The sequence below is a fragment of the Neofelis nebulosa genome, chromosome 1 (genome assembly GCF_028018385.1).
Source record: "Neofelis nebulosa isolate mNeoNeb1 chromosome 1, mNeoNeb1.pri, whole genome shotgun sequence".
Classification (NCBI taxonomy): domain Eukaryota; kingdom Metazoa; phylum Chordata; class Mammalia; order Carnivora; family Felidae; genus Neofelis; species Neofelis nebulosa.
In genome coordinates this window covers 83357401-83377927 of record NC_080782.1, presented here as the reverse complement: position 1 = coordinate 83377927, position 20527 = coordinate 83357401, and the positions used below count along the sequence as shown (strand labels likewise).

Below are 20527 nucleotides of genomic sequence, written 5' to 3'. Positions count from 1 at the left end.
AAACCTTGAACTAGGGGGAGACAATGCCTGTATTAAACCTTTTGCAGTAGAATTTCATTGCTGAATTGCTGATAGAACAGAAGCTCTATGGATTGGTGGGTATCCCTCCCCCTTCTTTTTCTTAATGCGAGAAATGTTTAAACCAGTCAAAAGGAAAACTCAATAAATAATTTTCTGGCATGTGGCCAGATCTCCTAGTTCATGCCCTTTGATTATTTTCTTTAGTTTATATCTTGTCTTCTCTGGAATAATCTATTAATTTTTTATGGCAGGAGAAACAGCCCTCCATAGAGCTTGCATAAATAACCAAGTGGAGAAATTGATTCTTCTTCTCTCTTTGCCAGGAATAGACATCAATGTTAAAGGTAAGTTTTCCATTTTTGTGGTCTGATCCAGTGTCTTAATATTTGTGGTATTAAATGGTTTTATGTCAACATTAAGAAAAATCATTTAAGTTTCTTTACCTAACATATCTTTAAAATATTACCAGTTACAAAACCAAGAAATTAGTGATTAATAGTGCAGAAACATTTTTTGTCCATATTTTGATAAGATCTCAAAATCCATATTTTAAAACTGTTTTATTTTCTTACAGTTAGAAATATGACTGTGTGTTAGACATTTTTATCAAAGCATGCTATTTCTATATGAAGCATCTAGAAAGTCACACTGATAAAGGAAGCAGAATATCAGTACTTCACTACCAAAAGTCCTACTTTTGCTGTTCTAAAACTTGCCTTGATTTCTAATTTAGACAATGCTGGCTGGACGCCTTTGCATGAAGCCTGTAACTATGGCAACACAGTGTGTGTCCAGGAAATTTTGCAACGTTGTCCAGAGGTAGATCTGCTCACTCAAGTGGACGGGGTGACTCCTTTGCATGATGCACTGTCAAACGGACATGTAGAAATTGGCAAGCTGCTACTACAGCATGGGGGTGAGTGCATTTATGCTAAACGGGTTTTGATAAATTATCCAGTTTTTTGATGAATCCCTTAAAGGTAGACAGCATTTTATGTTTAAGATCTGTAAGGAAAGATGCCTTTATTTCATATTAGTGAAAAAGATAAAAAATCTAGAACATAAGCACCTTTTATTTAATAGGGGTGCATTTTCATAATCCATACATATTTATTTATTTTTATTAATTATAAAGCCTATTAGGTTTGTATATGAGGGTGTATTTTCAATTGAATGTGTTGATTTTAAATATTAATCCTTTTACTTAAATTGTGTAATGTCTTTGTGAACCAGCCATTTCTGAAAGCTTATTAATAAAAGAATGTAAATGTTCCATTGTGATTACTTGGATTTTTCATTCTTGTTTCATTTCTTGTATGTAGCTGCTAACGCGATTAATCTTTTTTTTAATCTTTTTTTTAATGAGTCATTTCTTTACAGACTATAAAAAAAGATAACCTAGAATATCTTTTCTTCATTCATATTTTGCAGTCACTTAAGTTACAGTAGGAAGCTTTTTTTCAAATGATGTAACTGTTGTGCAGGGGTTTTGTGATGGAGATAACTTGAGCTTAATACTCATCTGCTTTTTCTAATTTTTGATTTCTGCATTTCAGATAGCACCTCCAACCCCCTCTTAAGTGAAGTTCTTCTTATATCTGAACTGAATAGTATACACTGTAGGTTAAATTTCACAGATAACTGATTTGTGTTTTACAAGAGAAACAAAGGAAAAGTGATGACTAGCTTGTAATGCAGAAATAAAAATTTGTGTTAAATTTCCTGTGACTTTTATTTGTGCTAACTTTAAAATTATTTTCTCTTATAATTAAAGCTGTTTCATTTTGCATGAAAGTAAAAAGCATGTTTTCTTTAGGTGTCTTTCACCCCCTTCCCTCCCCCCCCCCCCCCCCCCCCAATATATACCCATAAGTGAATGGTTGTATAGTTTGGTAGCTTAAGCAATTTGGTTATTTATAGTCTTCTCCTGCCCCCTAAAGGCCTTAGTGTGTCTGTTTTAGTGACACCATTTCATAATCAATATGTGTTTCAGTTCTTCCACTTTTTTTTACTATTACATGTTTACTAAACTATAATGTTCTGTCTCCTAAGTGCTTTATTTTTCTACTCAATCACGTATGTGACATTCGAAGCCAGTATTTGGCCTTGCTTCAAATGATCTAAGTGATGGTAGAGCCATTATTGTATTAAGTCCAGCTCTTTGGAAGAGAATGGGATTATACTGACCGAAGTGAATTTTTCCATGGCTCTTGGTGAAGAATAGTAAATGTATGAGTTTATTGTCATAAGAGAGGAAATCTACTTGTAGGTGAATTTACTACAGCCCTTTGACAGTCACACTTGCACTTACCTTTCCCGTAGTCATATTCTGACTTTGGATCTGTCAGATGGTTTAACACCATCATTATAGTAACTACATTAACTCTTCATTATGAGTTACCCAGTGTTGAGAGAAGTAATTTCAAGAGTTTACTTACATCTCTAAAGCCTTTGTTTACTTTTGGCATCTTGGGTCTATAATTTTCTTGTATTTTTTTTTTTTAAGAGGGAATCATTTGGTGCAGTTTTTTGAAATAAAACATAATGACGAGACCTAATTTTGATATAGAATTCTCTTTTTTCCATGAAATCAATCACATATTCTCATTGGCTGATCTTTTATATTAAATACATTTTATATCTAGACCACTACATGTGTTTCATCAGTTTCATCATTAGGAATTTTGGCAGCTTTAATCTATTCTCTGACAACATATTCTTCTGTTGTATGTAAGATCTTCTGATCATGTCTTCTAGTACTAAAACCTTTCTATCCCTTATAAAATTTTTATGGCAGAACGCATAAATAATTATAGGACTTGACAGAGGGGGGGTACAGAGTACTCAGTGCTATGTAACCAAATACGGAGTCATTTTTCTTTTGCCCTTCCCATATTATCCTTTACTTCCCAGGGGATAAACTCTTGAGTGCTTGCTAAGTAGATATGGATAGGTTTAGCTAGGACCGAAAGATGAAATCTGATTTTGACCCAGAGAAGTTAACATGTAGTTTTTTGTGAATCAGTTTTTGTACTAAAAATTGAACATAAGCAGGAATAAGTGAAAAGTGTGATCTGTGGCTATGCAAGGTTTTGTAGTCTTTAATGCAGTCACCTATTAGCCATGGAAGGGGACAATACTTTTTTTTCTTGGTAAAATTACAATACCTTTAAGACTCTTACACAAAATTGAAGATGAATGTATTTTGTTAATATCTTCTGGGAACACTGAAATTTTTAGGTGAAGATGACAATTGATGAAGTTTTACATGCTTCTTTTAAATTTGTAGTTAAATCTATTGTTTATTGAACTAAGGCTTCTGTTTTTAGGCAAACCTAATTAGGCATTGCCGGAAAGTCTGAGTTTTTTTAATGTACCTTTATTAAGCATTCAGTTCATATAGCCAGTTAATTTTGTCAACATGAATTAGGACAAATTTGGATTGTAAACAGAGACCTGGATGCTTTGAAAAAATAGAGAAAACAACTGTTAAGCTGCCAAAATAAAAATGTTTTAACATTGTATGTTTTCTTTTTCCCAGGCCCGGTGCTTTTACAGCAGAGGAACTCTAAGGGAGAATTGCCCCTGGATTATGTGCTATCATCTCAAATCAAGGAGGAACTATTTGCCATTACAAAAATAGAAGATACAGTGGAGAACTTTCATGCACAAACAGAGAAACATTTTTACCACCAGCAACTTGAATTTGGTTCATTTTTACTTAGTAGGATGTTGCTAAATTTTTGTTCAATTTTTGATTTATCTTCGGAGTTCCTTTTAGCTTTCAAAGGGTTAACTCATCTAAATGAGCTGCTTGTGGCTTGTAAGAATTATAAGGAAGCCACCAGTGCTCACACCGACTGGTTATTGGATCTTTATGCTAGAAATATAAAGACATTGCAGACGCTCCCAAATATTCTTAAGGAACTGCCTGAGAATGTAAAAGTGTGCCCCGGAGTGCACACTGAGGCCTTATTGGTGACACTGGAAATGATGTGTCGTTCAGTCACAGAGTTTTCGTGATGATGCCAAAAACAATGAGTCCACTTTCCAAACGTAGTTAGCTTGCTTTGTCATTTCTCATGGATGTCATAGTTTATTAACAAATAATAATTTTATTTATTTATTGACAGAATTTGCAGCTTTGCTGAATTTCAAAAGCACTTAATGAGCTGCTGCAAAACTCTAAATGTAAGCCCCTGACTTTTTCCATGTTGTAGAATTTGACTCAGAAGTAAAGAGTTTCATTTGGTGTGTGCTGTTTTCATTAATCTTTATTATTTCTTGTTCTGAAAATATTTATTTATATTGTACATGTAAAACATTTTAATTTAAATATTTTTTCAAATCAAAATGTAACATCCTCTGTTCGAGGGATTTGAGGTTTAGAATCATGACAAGGATATTCATGCATATGTGTACCTATAAGCATGTAGCTACCTGTTTTCTTCTCTGTAGGCTGTTGAGCTAAAATTACTCAGTTTAGTTTTGTTGTAAAATAAACGTTTCTAAAATTTACAATAATAATACTCTCTTGGTTTTTAAATGCAGTGAATGTGCCAAGTTTGACAGTTTAATCCCTTGATCTACCTTATTTTAGCAGTTCATGTACAGTTTATTTCTACTCCATGTAATCACTATTCTGTAAGTGAAAACATATTGCTACGTACTAAGTTTTACCAAATATCAAGATTATAAGTGGTAACTAAGTAATAGATTTGAGATTATCTAAAATCTTAATGTGTAGTATGAATTTATGTTTCAATTTGCAGTTTTTTTTCTAACAGCAATTTATGGTAAGACTGAAAGAAAGGGTGTGGATAATAACCACTTTTGAAATTGGAGTTGCTTTACTTGTGGGAATAAGTTACACTGTGGTACAGCTGAAAAAGAAACGTTAAAACTTCCATTTAGCTTTTTTTTTGTAACTAAAGTGATGATCTCACAGCAATTAATCTACTAAAGAAGCAAACTTTAGTTTTATCTCGGAAATCTTTTAATAAGATGCAAATTCTGAGTGTTTTATTACTGGGTTTATAATCTAAACTGAAAACTGCTACATTTCAGCTGCTATATCAGCTCTGAATAAAAATCAAGGTTTTTTTTTCTATATTTTTAAATCAGTAATTTTTTACACATACTGTAAGAAATATTAGTTGTTTCTAGTTAGCCTTCAGATGTGAAATAAAAGCCTCATTAATATTTACTTAATCTGCCAGAGTATCAGAGAAAACATGACGCAGCAGAGACTGAGGAACATTAAAATACTCAGAAAGATCTAGTAAAATGTTTCCCAACATGATGAATAAGGACATTTTTATTCCAGAGAATAGCCACTTTACTTCAGTTGTGAAGGCATTCTGGAATAATTGCTTGGTCAACTAATATAAACTTAAATACATAGTTTAGAGATCTAACAAGCATAGTTACAAATCCCTATTTAATATCTTATTAGCTAAATTACAAGGCAAGTTCCTTTCTGAGCTTTTGTTTTCTTACCTATCAAATGGAAATAACACCAGGTATTATCTCTGTCATGATAGAATTGTTAGCCTATCACCTTATATGGCTCTTAATAAATGTTGCTTCTTGTCTAACTCTTACCTTCTCTTTTTAGCTACAATGAATCACTTAAGATAGTAATTGCTTAAATAGGTGATAATTCTAAGTTAATAAAATAATCAGTGCTATGAGTTAGGGTTTTGCACGGCTAAGAAAAAGTAGTTTTCTAAATTAAATGATCTTAAGAAATATCATTTAGTTGCAGTGAGAAGTAATTTTTCATAACCGTCTATCTGCCCGCTTTTGCAAGTCATGATAATGTGAAATATTAAACACTAAACTGCTATTGAGGTCTCTGCCTTTAATCAGGTATCATTGTAGTTTTGCACTGACTCAGAAGTACAACTTGGCAAACAGATTACTATGTTCTTTGTCCTAGTTAACAATATCAATATATGTATATGAATTTGAACAAATGTATGTGAATTCAAGCCTTCAATGAGAAACTTGATTTCTAATATTCCTTATGTTTTATTTTAGAAAACAATAATTGCTTCAGATTGATCTTAGAGGTAGATGAAATAGAAATATTAATAAATAAAATTCATAGTCTTTTCGAGTCCTGGCTTTTAGTTGTAAATGTTTCAGAGTTCCAACAGCTGAAGGCAAGGCTGAGTTATGCTATTCTTTCTCATACATTGCTAGATTTAATATCGTAGTTCACTAGATTTGTTTTTAAAAAATCCTATCAAGGCCCTCATTACAAGTGTAAATAAATCCTGGAATAAGATTTCTGAGCTGTTAAGATGCACCCTTCCCCATATGTAATCCCTACAAATATTTGGAATATAAAGGTTTTAGAATGTTTACTGGTAGCTTCTTAGGAAGGGTCTCTTTGAAGTTAACATTTTCTAGCTTGTTAGTTATTAATTTCCCTATGCAGAATAAAGTGGTCCACGTTTATACATTTTCTGTCATTTCCTTAACTCCAAGATGACCAGAAAAGCATTTATCCTTATATAAATCAAATGTGAAATTAATCAGTGTTTTTGTCTCTTGAACACCTACTATATTCCAGGTGGTGTGCTTAACAGGGCTGACTACAATAAAAGGAAAAAAGCTTACAGTCTAGGAAGGTAAACTAGATTGAAATATTGTTACTTTTATTGTCTTCTATATAGGCTGTTGAAAAGCTTTTCAGTTTGTGTGTTTCTAAACTGTGTAGTATATTAGATCTGAAAGTTTAATCCTTTGATCATTAGGATTTTAGCAATTCTGTTTTAGAGTGAGTATAATGTGGGGGGTGTGCTTTTGCAATCTTAGGGAATTAATACGCATTCCCAGGTAAACACAAATGCATTAATGCTAGGATACTTTATATAAACACCAGGAAATGTTTGCCATTGCTGTCTATGCTATTACAGAAAGTTAAATGAATACCTTCTCATGAAAACCCTATTGCTGGAATGTGTAATCCATATGCCTTTACACACCTTTCCAGTTAAGTTATGAACTTGATGAGAGCCTGTCACTGTTGCTCCTGAAGCAGTAAGAAAGGGTCATCTTTGAGTGACATGAGGCTCTCTTTCCCTCAGGCATTTATCACGCAGCTTCCACGCCAATCTCACCTCCTGCTGACGTGGAGCTTGCAAAATTCTGAATGATAATTGTTTTTATAACAAATGTGGATTGAGTTAGAAAGGTTGGGGGATGGCATTATTGGAATTAAGCTGTGCCTGGTGTTGTCAAAGTGTAGACATCAGTTCCATGGAAACATTGAATACTTAACTCTTTCTTGTAAATCAAATCATGTTATCAAAAAATTAACCTTTTGGGTTGAAATGAATTGTGGTGGGAGGATATTCTCTGGCAATTATTTGCTCTGATTCAGAATTAGAAATTATTAGACTAAATTAATTGGAAAAGGTTGTGGGATTGTTTCTGCTTGGTTCCAAAGCATGTATTTTCCAACTATTGCAAATTTTACTAAAAGAAGACCTTTTTCAGATGAAACAAACAAAAGATTTTTACCATCATGGATCACTAGATTTTTTAAAAAGTTTCTCGTTTTCAGTAAGTGCTAGTCTTTGAATCATGCTTTCCAGTTCATGAAAGCCTCAAGCAACAAACGCCCATAAACATCTTTGTTTCTTGAGACCCATGAATTTATGTGAATTGTTAAGAAGGGGGGGAAGACATACTAAATTAATTGAGAATAGAGGCTTCTTAATGTTTCCCAATCACAAATCCAAATGATTAGCTTTTTATCACAGAGGAGTCTGCTGTTTGGGAGTACTTTTGTGTTATAAGCAAAATTATAATCTGATATATAGATATTTTCCAATATTTTGTATGTTTGAATTAATTACTATAGGCCTTTTTTTTTTAAGTGTAAGTGTATAGTTTTTGTTATAAATTCACTTACACTCTGTGTTTAAAAAAAAAACAAAAACATAACTCGTAGGACTAGATATACGTGATTTTTTTTATAATGTTGTCTTTGTACTGTTGAATATATATTTTTTTTCTTGTTTAAAACAGAAATAGAGCGAACATATCTGGGTTTTTAAACTGCTTTCCTGAAATAAGATCCAGTAGTATTAAATTGGCAAGGTAACCACTAATCATTTATTATAAAACCAGTACTCCTAATAAGTATATGATATAATTTATAGATCTATATAGTGTGTGTGTGTGTGTGTGTGTGTGTGTGTGTGTGTGTGTGTGTAGCTTATAACATGTAACATTGCTCTTAGTATAGACCAAAAAATAAAAGTTGCTTATTCAAGCATTTACAATTAGCTGTCTCCAATTACAACTGACACAAACATTTCCTCCAATTTTTTATCATGGTCTCCAAATCTTGTTAGGATATGAAACCCAGATTTGGTAAATACAATCTCCTTTCTTTCAAAAGCATCTGAATTGGAGCAAATGAACATTTATGCATAATGGGTGTTAAACATTAATAGAGAATGGCTAACTGCTTTGGAACATAGGATTTAGTTCTACTGAAGAATGTGGTTTTTTGTTTTGTTTTGTTTTGTTTTTGTTGTTGTTGTTTTAATGTAGTTAGGAATTCCAGCAGGTAAATTGCACTGAACAGAAAATCTGGAATCCAGCTTTGAATTTACATCTATTATACTATCATTTATCTTAATAGTAGATGAACTGAAATTTCCAATGATTCTCCATTTTTTTCTGTCCTCAAAATGAAATAGTCCGGTTGAAAAAATCATTAATCTTCAAGTGGTGACAGATAAAAAGGACTTAGTTTGTTGTCAGTACTTCTCAACTTAAAGGTTAGGTCAGCAATGGCTTATGTCATGACACTGATAAATTTTTCTAATGACCAGAATAGTTTGATTTATAATAGTTTTTTGTTTTTGTTTTAAGGAATATGTATCTTTGCTATCTGACTCCCTCCTAAAGATGCATTTCTCTATTTTGCGTTCTTTCTTTTTTTACAACATAGAGGTGAGATGACAGAGCAATAAGTAATACTCAGTAAAATTAAAATAAGCATTTTAAGAGCTTTTCGTGAATTTTTAAAAGCATAATTGTAAAGATGAAAACTGGGCAAAGGGCTAAGGGGAAAATGGTCAGGAGTCTTTGTGGTTTAAAAGACTCAAGAGGGTAAAGATTTCTGTTGACTGAGAAGTTAATGAAAATATAAAATAGACAAAAAGCAAATAGGCAGATTTCCTAATCTCAGGAATAAACTAACCTATCTTTGAAATTTTTGAATAATGTTCATTAACCAAAGGGTCAAGATAATTGTTTTGTTTGAGGGTCTTTTACTCCATTAAAAATAAAGGAGGATCAAAATCCCTGGTTTACTGGTATTATCAGAAATAGGCTATCTTGACTAGCAATATTCAGGCCTTTCCTCAAGGTTAGGCCAATCTAGTTTCTTTCCCCATGACTTCAGTTCCTTTACTCTTCCTTGCACAATACTTGTAAGTTCATAGTCATGTTATTGGAGGAAATGGGCTTAAGGAGAGGTTGAAAGCCATTTACAAAAAAAATGGTTAGACTGGTTTTCTCTCAATGCCATTTTTCTTGACTAATTTTAGTTCTTTTTTAAAAATAGGATGTAATTAAAAATTAAATGTAATTAAAAATTAAGTAAAATTACGTAGGGGAATATATTATAAGCAAATATGTTGCTAATAGTGGTTGTATTTGTGATAGAATTTCGAATATTTTCTTCACTTCTCCAAGTTTCTTTGTAACATGATTCATATTTATAATGCCAGTAACTCATTTATTTTTTAAAGTAATGCTCCTGATGTAAGAATCAAGTCTTGAAATTTTTCTAAAGCTCTTAATCAAAATGGCATCTACTGGATTTTTAAAATATAAAGTATATCTGTGATGCCTGGGGGCTCAATTGGTTGAGCATCCCACTCTTTTTTTTTTTTTTTTTTTTTTTTAAATTTTTTTTTTAAATTTTTTTATTTTTGGGACAGAGAGAGGCAGAGCATGAACGGGAGAGGGGCAGAGAGAGAGGGAGACACAGAATCGGAAACAGGCTCCAGGCTCCGAGCCATCAGCCCAGAGCCTGACGCGGGGCTCGAACTCACGGACCGCGAGATCATGACCTGGCTGAAGTCGGACGCTTAACCGACTGCACCACCCAGGCGCCCCAAGCATCCCACTCTTGATTTTGGCTCAGGTCACGATCTCACGGTTCACGAGATCAAGCCCCACATGGGGCTCTGTGCTGTCAGCATGGAGCCTGCTTGGGATTTTCTCTCTCCTTCTCCTTACCCCTTCCCTGCTTGTACACACACCTAAAAATAAATAAACATTTAAAAAATAAAATATAAAGTACGTTTCTAAAACATGCCATTTTTCTTCAGTGAAGGATATAATTAAATACAGTACCATCTAATGTAGATCTCAAAAAAATATATGTGGACTGTATGCCTCACCCCACCTTTGATTGTGAATCATTTTACTCATTATTTTACTCATCATTTTACTGATAAATGCTGCTTCAGTCTTCTATTCTAAGCCTCTTCCAAGTAGCGTTTAGGGTGGGGCCATTAGGAAGATTCTTAAATTGTTAAAGATTAAACTTCTTCATGTAGAAACCTTGTGGAGTCATAACATAGCTTCACTATGAGCCTTTTCTGATTTTAGAAGTATTCATGGAACCTGAAGAATTACTTTTCTGATTTTTTTTTTGTTGTTATTGTTTTTTTCAGATTCAACACCAAAAAAAGCAGGGAGAAACTAAGACTGAATCAAGGCTGTAGCTTAAATGCATTTGAAGGGAGTTTACTACTGTGTTACTGGGCATTTTTTTTCTTGTATCATCCCAGACTTGGAAAAAACTCACTTTTTACTATAGATTTTATTCTATACAACATTAATGCAGATACAAGCAGCCAGTGTCTACTGAGAGAATTCTTACCCTCTTCTCCAGAGCATATTATTTTGCACCTCTTCTGTGAAGGCTAGGAGAATGATTGCTTGTAAGGTACTATTTTAATAGTACAATTCAAAATAGAATATTTTAACAATTACTTTATATGAATTCTGTGGATACCATAATGCAGTGGTGAATATTCCAGTAATTGTTTTTGGAGGGAGATTTCTCACCTGCTTGTCCGGTTTGTCACAGTCACGGGAAGTCATGCGTTATCAAGTACTTCTGTGTTCTCCATATTAGCTTCTAGTGCCACAAGAGGGGTGTGTACCTGCTGCCCCACCCCACAAGAGTTAGTGTGCCTGACTCTTGGCTATCATGTGCCAGATGTTTTGTGCTAACCCCCCCAAAAAGGTTTTCTCTGTTAAATCTGAAAATGCATTTTTTTTTATCCTACAGGGAAATTGTTAAAGTAGTGTTCAGTAACTTCAAATGAATAAAATGGACCGTCACATTGATCTATTTTAAAACTACTTTTTCAAACATATGAAGTATTTGACTTTTCCCAGTGGGTTCCCATGTACTTCAAAGACCCTGCTGTAGTTTGCTAGTTCTCTGTGTTAATAGAATCTTCCATGTAAGAGTTCCAGATCAAAGGCAAGGAGTAAGTATACCATTGTGTAAGATTGGGTCAGAACTTGGGTCAGTTACCTATCGTGTTACACAACAGAGTCAACAAAAGCACAAACATTATCCCTCTCTGTATGATAGAAAATAGACACATAAGTCTTTATCAATTTTTTCTGAGAGTTTATAAGTTCTTGACACCAATAAGTTGTTTTCTGTGATTTCAGTATTACAGGTTACACAGATTTTGTCTTGTAACAAAATTTTGCTGTACAAAGGAGGAATGTTTTGTGCGAATGATGTAGAGTTTAGTTGTAAGGTTTCCAGTTCTCTGAATGGCTTTATTAAAAGATCTCTGAACTTGGGACACACATGGGTATTTCCCCTCTCTCAGCCCTCTTCTGTAGTCCAGCTGCCTCAGTAATTACTCTTGACTGTTGTCTCAGGTGGGTCTCCTGTGATCAAGAGACACTTAAGCATGGTTGGGGCCAGGTGTGCACCTTTCTCTATGCTGTGAGCCTTCCCCTAAACTTGTTGCCATTTGAATTTTAGCAAAATAAAATGTCTCAAGTTGACTCATGCCTTTGTGAAGCTTGTCTTTGATAATAAGTGGAACTGAGTCTATATTATCATCTTGGCACAACAGCAGCAACCGGCCAGCTCTTGGAATCTCTCGTGCTTTCCTCCTAAGAAAATAAGAGGTGGTTTGCAGGTTCCTTCATTGACTCAGGTTGGTCACTCCTTTTCTCTCTTGAAGGAACACTGAAGAATCTCCAGCAGGGAAGAATTATGTTGCATTTTTACTTTTGCTACAAACTGAGAAAACTTTGGCACGGCTCCTTACCTATTTCTGTTCTCCTTAATACAAATAAAACATTCATCTTAATATACTAATGCTGTTAATTGACTAGAGCAGAAGAGCAGTGCCATCAGATACTTTTTTAAAAACGGAGTTTCACGATTGTTCAGTAACATTTGGAGATAAAAAACTGTCTACAGAAATACTGCTTGTGCATTTGAAGGACCACTTCTATGCTATTAATTTAAAATGCAAAGAAAGAAGATCTTGGTAAATTGAAATCATTAGAGACCACTTACATATTTGATTATTGCACTTTTTCGATTCCAAGCACAAATCCCCTTGGAAATGGGGGTATATAATCATTAACTTCCAGCAAACCATTCACAGTGGTGTTAGTTTCTGCAGCAAGTGACCACTTTGGACAATGTTTGGTTGTTTTTTGTTTTTGTTTTTGTTTTTGCATAGTATTCTTACATAACAAGAGATTGTGTTTGGTGTTTAATCTCAAAGATTCAGCTGAAATAACTATTACAATGTGACTGCCACTGTACAAATGTAGAAACTGAGTCAGAAGAGATAACATTTTCTCTCCAAAAAAAAGAATGGTTTATGTTTTTTCTTTCAGTGAGTTACATCAGTCATCCTGGGAAAGAGAATTATAATTGAAAAGAATGACACTATTGTAAGTATTCATTACGTTTTTTATGTAGTTTTAATTCATACTTGACTGAGCAATTAGAAAAGTCTGGTTCCAGATACTCTAATCAAACAAGTGAATTGGCATCTGTACATATACACATACTCACACATGACATTTAAAGCCCCAGAATTTAAATAAGCATCACTTTAATAATATCTGAAGCTCTTGCAAGAAATAGAATGGTGGCTGTCTTTACTCTCTTACATAAAACTTCTGCATAAGACTAGTTAATACAAAATTAGACCACTTACAGCATTACAGACATTTGGATATTAAAATGGAAAAATAAGTTCCCATGGTCCCTGGGTAAGAGAGTTTACTACTAAATTTTTTTCATTTTTAAATATAGAATAAAATTCTATAAAAGATACTTTCCAGAAACCTGTCAATTAAATTTTGTTCTTACCTACTTTAGCTCCAGATTTGATTTTAATATACTGTCATTGGTTGGATCATTGCTTGTGACAGGGCAAATCATATAATTAGGTACTTAATAAATGTATCACAAAGCAGAGTTGCTTAAAAAAAATCTTTTATTTTTTAATTTTTTAATGTTTATTTTTGAGAGAGAGAGACAGAGCACAAGCCATGGGAGGGGCGAATCTGAAGCAGGCTTCAGGCTCTGAGCTGTCAGTACAGAGCCCAACGTGGGGCTTGAACTCATCAGCTGCAAGATCATGACCTGAGCTCCAGTCAGGCACTTAACTGACTGAGCCACCCAGGTGCCCCCTGCCCCCCACCAAAAAAAAATCTTTTGGGGCGCCTGGCTGGCTCAATTGGTGGAACATGAGACTCTTTGATCTCAGGATTGTGAGTTTTCAGAGCCCCAGTTTGGGTGTAGGGATTACTTAAAAATAAAATCTTTAAAAAAATTTTTCAACTCAGATTATCCTAGTGTATTCTTTGGTTCAAATGTAATTTGTAATCCCTATAGCATCTGTCAATTTGAGTCTGTGGAACAATACCAAAATGAACAAGTATTACATTCTTTTTATAAATGAAAAAGAAATTTAATATGCTTTTCTTAGGAATTACCACAATTATTGGCAATAATACTTTCCCATGTGAATGACCTTTAGTGAGTTTACTCACTAAAAGATACTGAGGAAGGTATTAATAGTTGACAAGATTACTGTCTTTAGCAGTCTAACACCTATTTGGAGTGACATTTAATCTCTTAAAGATATCTTGAAATATTTACATGGAAAATCTTTAAAAACTAAAGTTAAACAGCTTTCAGAAGGCAAAACTGTACCTATGTGAGAAGGGGAAAGAAATAGTTCAACTTTTATTAGACACAGTTTCTTCTTTTCAGCCTGTGAATGTAGTACTTTTGAAAGCAATGAAGATCCCTCTGAATATCATTTCATGCCTCAAGATAGTTCTTCCTCTTCTATCAACTTCATTCCATGCTCAATCCTTTAAAGGCATTGAGTTTCATACAACAATAGGGTTTTGGCGAAGGTCCTGTGTGTCCACACCAAACCAAGTTCCTCTAAGTGAAGTGTCATTTGTAAGAATATGCAAACAATCCTCCAGCATTCCTCTCTCTACCACCACCACAGAAAAAAAAAAAAAAAAAAAGAGTACAGATTATACTTAGAAAAGAGGTTTTTTTATTTAATGCAGTGAATGTGTAGTTAACATTACCATTAAACTTAACATCTGAAAGTTGGTAGAATGAAACAAAAATTGAGCATCTGTTAATGGTTACTATGCACTAGGTACATCTGAAGTTGTACTATATCAGGCTTGTAGACATTTGAGTAGACACTGTCAGCACACAACATAAATTTCGCATAAGGTATAATCAAAAGGTATTTTGAACAAATTAGCCCATCCATAAACTTTCTGTAGTAGCATCAGCTTCATGGAATATTATGTCTAAGTAACAAACAGTGATGGTGTGCAGATATAATAAGCATGTCATTATAAACATGGTGAGCTAAATAGAGCATATTGAGGTCAAAGCCTTTCTGTAGAAAGGGAATTTAATTGACATTCTCTTTCAAGCATAGTGTATAAACAGATCAAAATAGTTATATCATAAGAAATAGTATTTAACAACATAGCTTTAAAATAAAAATACTTTAAAAATTAGCTTTGATGAGATTATTTTTTTAAAGAATCTTCCTTTAGAGTGAAATATATATATATTTCTGACTTTTCTACATTTTTCCATCACCCCCACCTTCACCCTATCCCAGTTATTAATAAAGTAGTGCAAAAACATTTTCTATAGCATTTTCACCCAAACTTAATCCTGTACCCGGTCAGGGAAGTAAAACATTCTCACCAAATTATTTCTCTCTCCAGAGGTATACTCCCTTGATTTATCAGGGAGTTAGGTACAAAAACTACCATAAATCTTGGGAATGCAATTTTTAAGTATAGATTCTATGGTAAGTATTGAAACATTTTTGTAAAGACAAACTCCCCCCCCCCACCCCATAAGCAGTTGTATCTTTTTTTTTTCTTTTTTTTACAAAATAGGTTTCATGCATTCATATTAACAAGAATAGTTTTTCTATAAATGAATATAATGAAACACTAGCATATCACTTAGCACACTGCATTCTCCTTTACATTAAAATTCACACTAATAACAAAAATTATACTATGCATTAAAGCATTTCAGTAATTTAATGAGAAAGCAGATACTTTGTGAGAACAGTTGAATAGTAAATATTTTTAGATGCACAGAGACACCAAAAGCAATACGGATTTAGTTTGCTAGTATTTGTGACAACTGAACTGGTTTGCTAACCCACTAACTTGATATAAATTAAAGTAGTGATAGTATAAAAATTCAGATAGGCAATCATTTATAAACCTGGCAGTATTTACGTGTAGTCCTGTAGAGATTTTAAGGTTTTAGATGGAATGATAGAAGGTTTGGAAGTTTTCTTTGCAGAGTATGCAGGATTATCTTGACAGAGTGACTCTACCTTCACTCATTAGCTTAAAATGAGCTGAGTCATATCTTTATAATTTGCACAGGAATGAATGTCAGGATCTGAAGTAGAACTACTATGTTAAATTGAAATGCATCTGTTCTATTATTCAGATTTTGGGATCTCCCTTCTCTTTTGAAATGTATAAAACATAGAAAACTGTAATGGATTACTTAGCAGATAAAAAATAGTCACATTAAAAAAAAAACTTTAAAATCAAATTGACATTTACATTTTATGTAGATTTAATAGAGCACAGCTGAGCATTTAATGTGATATTCTAGTTCTTCCACTTGTAATTAGAGAAGTGTATATCTCCCAGCGTTACCATTCTTATATTTGTTGTTTCAGTGTGTTGTATTATTATCCACAGCCACCAACGCTTTCACACAGCAACAGCTAAACCTTTATCAAATTGAGTCTGTACAATGGAAGTATATTTTCAAAGACATATGCCTTTGTACACTATTTACAAATTCTCTCGATCATGATAAAAAGACAAAATAAATAAAAAGCAGGAAGAAAGGAAATGCTGCTGAGGCTGAAGGCTTTTTCTTTTATCTTCCCAAACAGATGCTGGTCTCCTCAGTGCTGGGAGCTGACTAGCCAAGATTGTTTTTCTTCCTTTTACATGGGCTATGAGAAGGATCTGGTTTCAGTTCTTGGTATTGCACCTGTTTAAACAGAGTTCAGAGAAAGACTGGTCAGGTGGTCATTTTCTGGCAAAGGAAGGAAAAGCAAAGGAATGAGAGACTGTGTTTGGAGTCAGGGGTGGGAAGAGTGCTCACCCTGGAAGCTGTATGAGATCTGCAGCTGGGATGCAGAAAACAATAGAGTGATACAGCAAGAATCAGAAGGGAAATCCTGCCAGAAATTACATGAGAGCCCTGATGTGAACTTTGGTTAATAGGCTGGGTCTTCACTGTCCGTAACACAAAGCAAAACCATCTTTATCTGTTTTGAAAGACTGGATAACGGTTCTTTGCAATTTGTTTGTTTAATACAGGCTTAATCTCCCTCCAGCCCACTCTCCTGTCTGACACCAAATCAAAAACTCAACTGAAACAAAAGAAAAAAGGTATTGCTGCCAGTAGCTTTAAGATTTCGATTAAAAACATTTTTCATTCATTCTGAAAATAGTTGATGATTAATGGGCATTAGTTAAACTCAAAGAATTTTAAAGGACTGAGATGTGCCCCAGTCTTCAAACACCAGTTTTTCTCCCTGGCCCCACCCCCCCACTAGTCTCCAAAACACGCAGTTTTAAAACTCAATCCCTGCAGATTATGCAAAGAAAGGTTTTTCACATGTCCTTTGGCACTTCTGCTTTCATCATCTATACTCCCATTTCCTCCCTTCAGGTAATGGCGACTTCCCTTCACAAACTCCAGCTGAACCTTCCTTGGAGGAAAATTGCCCCTAAGAGCCCGGGTAGGTTTTTGATGTAACTCTCTCTCTCCTTTCTCCACTCCCCATTCTTTATAAAATTCTTCTTGGACAACACCCCAAGTGGGCTACTTTCCTGAAAGGCAAAATCTGCTACAGGCCTTTTTCACTTTAATTGGTTCTTCTAAAACCTTTGAAATTAAAAGAATTAAAAGTTAAAACCCAAAGCCATACAACATTAAATAGTAGTAATAGTAGTGAAACCTACATACCACTTGTACATCTGAAGGGACTCTGGAAAGGAAGTCAAGTAGTTCATTGTTATCGATTGCATATGGACTCCGCAGCTTTTTTGTAAATTTATTGATACCTGAGAAAGTGATAGATCAAAGATGATTGAAATCTCCAGTTAGGAATTAATCATGTTTATTTTTTATATGTCGCAGTGACTTAAAGATCTGGATTAAGGTGCTCTTCAGTCTTGACTGAATGAAGCAGTAAACCCTGTTTTCTTCTTCCCTCCCTCTCCTGTTTCTTTCTCTCCTTTCCTTTGTCCCCTTCCTCCCTCCATCCCCACTCAATGGCTGCTCTGGTTTTCTCTTTGTACTTTAATGGCTTCTTCCCCCCACAGGAAAGACTTTTTATCTGGAAAACAAAAGGCAGTTGGCAGCACCTTGCACTGCTGCATTTTGCTTCACCACTCAGTCTCACGTGACTAGAAGCCCTGTTTTAGTGTTCCATTTACTATGAAACTTGTCTCCTTACATTGTTTTCAAGGCAAAAAGTCTGATTTACTGGTTTTCCCTTTTTCAAAAGATAAACCTTACTGGGTTGTTTTTTTTTTTTTTTTTTTGCGGGGGGGCGGGGGTAGCAGGGAGGGTGTTAATATGCAAACTAAATGTTTAGAAGATACTTGTCCGTGTGGGGCTTTTTTTCCCTCAAAATGACCTGAAATGAGAGTTTACCACCAGCTTTTTAAAAAAATGAACCTCTTTTAAAGATGGTGATGCAAGAAGATCCTAAACTCTCCTCCCACACATTAGGTGCTGAGAGAAGGCTTATGTCAACGCAGGTAGGAGAGGCTGGGACACAAATCTCGTCATAAACCTTACCTCCAGCATGGCAACCCATAGTCAGGAACGAACTAAAAATCTGTAGCTTCTCCCTGAGGACTGAAAGGTTTGAACCCCACATCAGACACGCCAGGCTTTTAAGACATGCACCTAAGAGAAGACTCTCCAAAACATCTGGCTTTGAAAAACAATGGGGCTTATGTCAAGGCTACAGTGCTCTGAGAAATGGCTCTTAAAGGGCTTGCGTGCTTGAAGTCACCCCCGCGCCCAATATGGAAGCAGGTCATTGAGGGGTGCCTGGACTTTGTATGGGAGAGGCTCATTTGCTGGTCTTGGAGCATCAACTCGAGAGACAGGCACACATTCAAAGGACAGCTGGAGTGCTCTGAGGGCCAACAACAGGGGGTGCCATCTTTGTCCTTTCCCTTTGCCACACTCCAGAGTGTCAGTACCTCCCTAAGGGAAGCTTTGACACATGTATAGTGCCCCAGTTTTATGTCTGGTTTTACTTCTAGGAGGTGGCTCAATATGGTGACGTAGGATGATCTTGAACTCACCTCCTCCCATGAACACACCAAATCTACAGCTACATATGGAACAGTTCCCTCCGAAAAAGACCTGAAAACTAGTTGAGCAACTTCTTCACATCAGGCAACAAGGAAAAGGCCAAAGTGAAGTGGGTAGCAGAGGCTGAGACACGGTCTCTACCCCAGCAAGGCAACCCACAATCACAATGTAACTCACAAACCCGGAGCATCTCTCTGAGGACCAGCAGGTGATACCTTGTGTCAGGCACCCTAACTTTTAATTCCTGCACCCAACAGATGAGCCCCCAACACATCTGGCTTAGAAAACCATGAGCCCTAAAGAGCTGTAGTGAAATGAGAAATGGCTCAAAGAGCTAGTGTGCAGACTCTCTTGCCCCAGGGTGCAGCACAGAAGCAGCCATTAGAAATGCACCCAGACTTTAAGAAATGAAGATCTTTCCTATAATCTTAAAGCTTCAGCTGGAGGGGCAGGGACCTGCTGGGACACTCTTCTGCTTGTGGGTGACATATTTGCACTCTCTGTCTGCCTTGTAAAGCTGGCGGGTGCCATCTTCACACTCTCCCTCTGCCACGCTTCAGAGCACCAGCATTTCCTGGACGGGAGTTTTTGCACACATCTGGTGCCTTTGCTCTTGTGGCTGCCAGCAAGGGGACACCCCTTGATTGCTGGGCTCAGTAGGCCAGTATTGCTTCCATTCCTGAGTTGCACGGGACTCTAACAATCAGACCATCCTTGGCAGACGACCATCCCCAGGACACTGTACACATAGCAAAGGGAAAGATCCTCCCAGTTGCTCAGAGAAAGAAGCCTATTTGCAAGCTTTGGCCTTCTGGGCCACCTTCTGCTCCGGCACACTTAGAATAATGTGTGGGAGAGTTCTCAGGGAACAGAGTCCAGTGGATACGGTCTTTGCACTCTCTGCCTCACTAGAGCGCATAAATATCTCCCTAGGAAGGTGCTTCTATCCTTGTTTGACACCCTTGATTTTTTTGTAGCTGCTTTTGGTGGATAAGGTGCTACTTGTGTTTCTGGGTCCCACACATTTCTGTAGTCCCAGGCTACAACACACGTAGTCTGTGAAAGAGAACTATTTGTCCTGGAGCTGCAGGCCTACATGACAAGCTTTCAGTTTGGCATACATCTACAAGCTTAGAGACGTGCTCTGAGGAAGTGAGTACAGCAGTGTGTCATCTTTGTGCTGTCCCTCCACCTCCCTACAGCTCCCTGGCATCTCCTAGAAAGGAGTTCACACACTTACCTGGAGCCCCAATTTTAGTCACTGTCTCCCAGGGGATATTCTCTAGATAACCTTGTTCTAGTGGCTAGAGGGGCTTATGTGCAATCCTATAGAAATTATAGATATATATTTGCATTCTTTATTTATATTTACATAAATTTATAAATATACATAAATTTTTATGTGTGTGTGTGTGTGTATATATACACATATGTGTATATGTGTGGGTTAGCATGAGGGTTAAAAGACATATATATATATATGTGTGTGTGTGTGTGTGTGTGTGTGTGTATATTTAA

At 35.5% G+C, this 20527-nt stretch overlaps 2 protein-coding genes and 1 long non-coding RNA gene across 24 annotated transcripts in view; 2 read left to right on the top strand and 1 right to left on the bottom strand.

Moving 5' to 3' along the window:
- SLF1 (SMC5-SMC6 complex localization factor 1) overlaps positions 1-6135 on the top strand; it is an 83909-nt gene extending 77774 nt beyond the window's left edge. For all 3 annotated transcript variants that reach the window (XM_058681481.1, XM_058688560.1, XM_058736975.1), the window contains 3 exons: positions 273-365; positions 755-937; positions 3563-6135. In XM_058681481.1, the coding sequence (XP_058537464.1) occupies positions 273-365; positions 755-937; positions 3563-4044 (758 nt within the window). In that variant the 3' untranslated portion in view covers positions 4045-6135. The remainder of the gene's footprint in view (positions 1-272; positions 366-754; positions 938-3562) is intronic.
- Positions 6136-11084: 4949 nt separating this feature from the next.
- LOC131519754 (uncharacterized) lies at positions 11085-20399 on the top strand. 2 transcript variants are annotated; one of them, XR_009265930.1, is made up of 5 exons: positions 11085-12257; positions 12955-13011; positions 16990-17061; positions 17345-17414; positions 18958-20399. It is a non-coding gene; the product is annotated as an uncharacterized LOC131519754 (long non-coding RNA). The 2 variants fall into 2 exon arrangements; XR_009265870.1 differs by lacking the exon at positions 18958-20399 and having other exon boundaries at positions 17345-17646.
- MCTP1 (multiple C2 and transmembrane domain containing 1) overlaps positions 14623-20527 on the bottom strand; it is a 535749-nt gene continuing 529844 nt past the window's right edge. For all 19 annotated transcript variants that reach the window (XM_058706103.1, XM_058716425.1, XM_058698881.1 and 16 more), the window contains 2 exons: positions 17642-17739; positions 14623-16657 (listed from right to left, as the gene is read on the bottom strand). In XM_058706103.1, coding sequence (XP_058562086.1) covers positions 16586-16657; positions 17642-17739 — 170 coding nt within the window. In that variant the 3' untranslated portion in view covers positions 14623-16585. The remainder of the gene's footprint in view (positions 16658-17641; positions 17740-20527) is intronic.